The sequence below is a fragment of the Entamoeba nuttalli genome, assembly GCF_000257125.1.
Source record: "Entamoeba nuttalli P19 unplaced genomic scaffold asmbl_5867, whole genome shotgun sequence".
Taxonomy (NCBI): domain Eukaryota; phylum Evosea; order Mastigamoebida; family Endamoebidae; genus Entamoeba; species Entamoeba nuttalli.
Genome location: NW_008577734.1, coordinates 1 through 3506, shown reverse-complemented (window position 1 = coordinate 3506; position 3506 = coordinate 1). Strand labels below are relative to the sequence as shown.

General features: G+C 25.4%; 2 protein-coding genes across 2 annotated transcripts; one reads left to right on the top strand and one right to left on the bottom strand.

The window, feature by feature from the left end:
- Positions 1 to 649: 649 nt before the first annotated feature.
- ENU1_141400 (hypothetical protein) lies at positions 650 to 1138 on the bottom strand (the record flags this gene model as incomplete). Its single annotated transcript, XM_008860330.1, has 1 exon — positions 650 to 1138. The coding sequence occupies one exon, from the start codon at positions 1136 to 1138 to the stop codon at positions 650 to 652; it is 489 nt and encodes a 162-aa protein (XP_008858552.1).
- Positions 1139 to 1651: 513 nt separating this feature from the next.
- Positions 1652 to 3415, top strand: ENU1_141390 (ARF GTPase activating protein, putative; the record flags this gene model as incomplete). Its single annotated transcript, XM_008860329.1, has 1 exon — positions 1652 to 3415. One exon carries the CDS (start codon positions 1652 to 1654, stop codon positions 3413 to 3415), a length of 1764 nt encoding a protein of 587 aa, XP_008858551.1.
- Positions 3416 to 3506: the final 91 nt, after the last annotated feature.

Genomic DNA, 3506 nt, shown 5'->3' with positions numbered 1-3506 from the left:
TTGATATTAAACACAATATTTTGTTTCTTTGTTAATAAATCCAGCATAATATCTAATGAAATAATATTTATGTCCCTTGTTATATGACTTTATTTTTGTTCTAAGTTCTATTTAACATAATTGAGTATATTACAACTCGCTTATCTTTTCTATATCCATGAATAATTTTAGTACTTTTTAAGAGTATTAATAACTAAGTAAGATGAAATTTATCAGGGATTTACATGATTTTTATGTAGTAGTTAGAATAACGATTATGGAATTAAGTGATAAGAGTAACAAAATGTTTGAAAGTCTTAACATTGACAAGCAAAAGATGATTTAATTTCAAACTTATGTTTAACAAAAAAAGTGAAAAGAAATACGTCATTTCTCTATGATGTTTGCTAATACTAAATCAAATATAAACATAAAAGAACGAATCAACACATTGTAATACATTCCAAACAAAACTAGTTAAGTAAATTCTGACTTATGTAAGTCATAACTTCAATAATTCAACCAAGTAATTATTGATTACATATCATTGAAGTTCTCTTTATTATGATAGTTGTTGATAGACTTAATGAATTAATATCAATAATTCAATGGAATATTCAAAACTATTAAAATAAATAAAAATACTTTATTTAAGCATTGTGACAATACTTTATTTGTGTTCTTGTGAAGAACTTATTCCTTTGTTAGGAACAATGTTTTTTTCTTTATAAACAATTGACTTTCTTTGATGTGAACGTTGATTTGGTTGTTCAAATTCAATAGATTGTTCTCCAATCTTAAAATGGTTTTCAACAATAGCTCTTAATTGTTCATTAATTTCATTGATTTCTTGTTGGTAATCACTTGATGCATTTAAATGAATAGAACGTATTGGTGTTTGATGTTTATTTTCTTCAATAGAAATCTTGACATCAACAGTGCCTTGTTCTTGCTCAAATACTTGGATCTTCACCTCTCCAAGTTTTGTCTCTTTTGGAGTGAAATATTCTATTGGATGGAAAATCATTTGATATAAATTACCAAAAAATCCTCTTTTTGGGTGGAATATTTCATTTGATGGTTGTGTTTCTTGATAGAATCGTTTTCTTAATTCAATTCCACTTCCTTGTAATACACTGTTCGTTAAATCCATCTTCATTTTTATGTTTCTTTTCTCCTTTTTTCTTTGTCATATATCATTATTTGGTGATGAATTATCTCATAATTTCTTTATACTGGTAAAAATTAGAAGAAATTGCTTTTAACTACAAATCATATTAACCCTATTTTTTTTGTTATTTAATTAATTATGTTATTAATACAAAAGACAGTGACTGAACAAAGTTGTACTTCTCATTTATCAAACACCAACTAATGTTTCTTATTCTATTGTTTTCTCGAAAAAAAGTCTTGTTTTTTTTTAACATCAAGCAACTAATTCAATAAATTCTCAAATAATTCTCTCAAGAAATAATCATCTCTTTAAAACTAATTTAAAATCATTAAATGTCTAAATACTTGTGTTAAGGATTTGATAGGTGAAAAGATACTACCAACTAGAAGAATAAATGCATAATTTATTGGACTAAAAGAAACATTAGGTTTGAAGAGTATTTTTTATTTTGAAACAAAAAAAACACAAAAGAATGAAATATAAACTATCAAAAGTTAAATGTCAAGTTTTGTAAGGTTTAACACAAAAGAGATAGATGATATTCACCACCCGTTATTCCAAACAAAAATAAAAACAACCCAAGACATAATTCATAATGCATTTAAAACAGAGAAAACAATGTCTGAAACACTGAATAAAGTTGTTTCACGGGGAAGTGAATATTTATCATATTTACAAGAAGTTATAGACACTTTTGATTCATTTAGAGATATGACAAATGAAAGTGAGGAATATAGTTCATTTCTTGATTCAACAAGAAAGTCTATTGAAAGACAACGTCAATTTCTTATGAAAGTGATTGATTGGAAAATACAAATGGATTTAATGATTAATAAACAATCAACCAAATTTGAGACAAGTGAAAAAGAATATAATAAAGAGAGAAAAGTTTATGACACTGAATTTAATAAATTAGTTAAATCAAAAACTAGTTTAAATGAACGAGCTACAAATTTAGAAAAAGGAATAGAAAATGCTACTATACAATTTTGTGAAGAAATGAATGTAACAATATGGAATTTTGGTCAAGTCATTCAATCTAATGGAATTCAATTCAGTGAATTAATCAATGAATGTATTTCAGATTGTAATAAAAATAATACTAAACCAACACCATCTAAGAAAATTATATTAAAAGAAGCAACAAAAGAAATTGTACAACTTCCTAAAAACAAAAAAGGAGGAATATTAGTAAGTAAAGGGAAATTAGGATTAGGAATACGACAATATTATTATATAAAAGGAAAGAATTTAATAATATTTAATGAAAAAAAAGGAGAGAGTATTGTTACTGATATTCTTACTTCATTAGCTAAACCACAAAGTGATAATCATTCATTCGAATTAATTACACCAAGTCAACAAGATATTTATTATACAAGTTGTTTTAATGAAATGGAAAGATGGATTAACATGTTTGATAAGGTTAAAAAAGATATTGAATATTACAATGACAAAAATGATATAAATGAAAGTATTAATCCAATTAATCTTACTAATATGATTTGGAAAATACCTGGTAATAATCGATGTGCTGAATGTGGAAAATTAGAACCAGAATGGATATCATTAAATTTAGGAATTGTTATTTGTTTAGAATGTTGTGGAGCACATAGAAGTCTTGGTGTAAGAGTATCACGAGTAAAGTCATTATTAATGGATAAGATTGAAGGAGAATCTATAAGCATAGTAAGAAATCTAGGAAATAATTTTATTAATTCTATTTATCAAGCAAATAGTCATGGTTATCTTATTCATGAGAACGCAAATGGTTCAGAGAGATATAGTGCTATTCATGAAAAATATATTGAAAAAAAGTTTATTAAGAAAGAATGTCAATTAAACATTGAAAATGAGATAAAAAAAGGAAACATTCAAGGTGTTGAAGAATGTATTTCCATTTATGGAAATCAAATCATTAAAGATAACTATTTAACTCTTGCCACTCGATGTAATAAAGAGGATATTGTAACATTGTTACTTTTGAATGGATGTAATGTTAATACCCAAGATGAACAAGGAAATACTCCACTACACATTGCTTCAGAATTAAAGAATGATCGAATGGTTTTAATATTAATACGACATGGTGCGTCTCTTAACATTACAAATAAAGAAAACAAATTACCAATTGATATTGCAAAAGATGTGTCATATGATTTTGGTCAAAAAATACTTACACCAGACTGTCCAAAAGAATTGATGACATTAACATTAGATAAGAAAGATAATGAATATCTTTATTCAATTTGTTCAGAGTGAGAAGAAAGAACAATAGTACTATTCTAATAATTTGTTTAGTCTAAGTCTTGATAAAAAATGTTTTTCAAAAACAAAACCTGTTTTTTTTTTT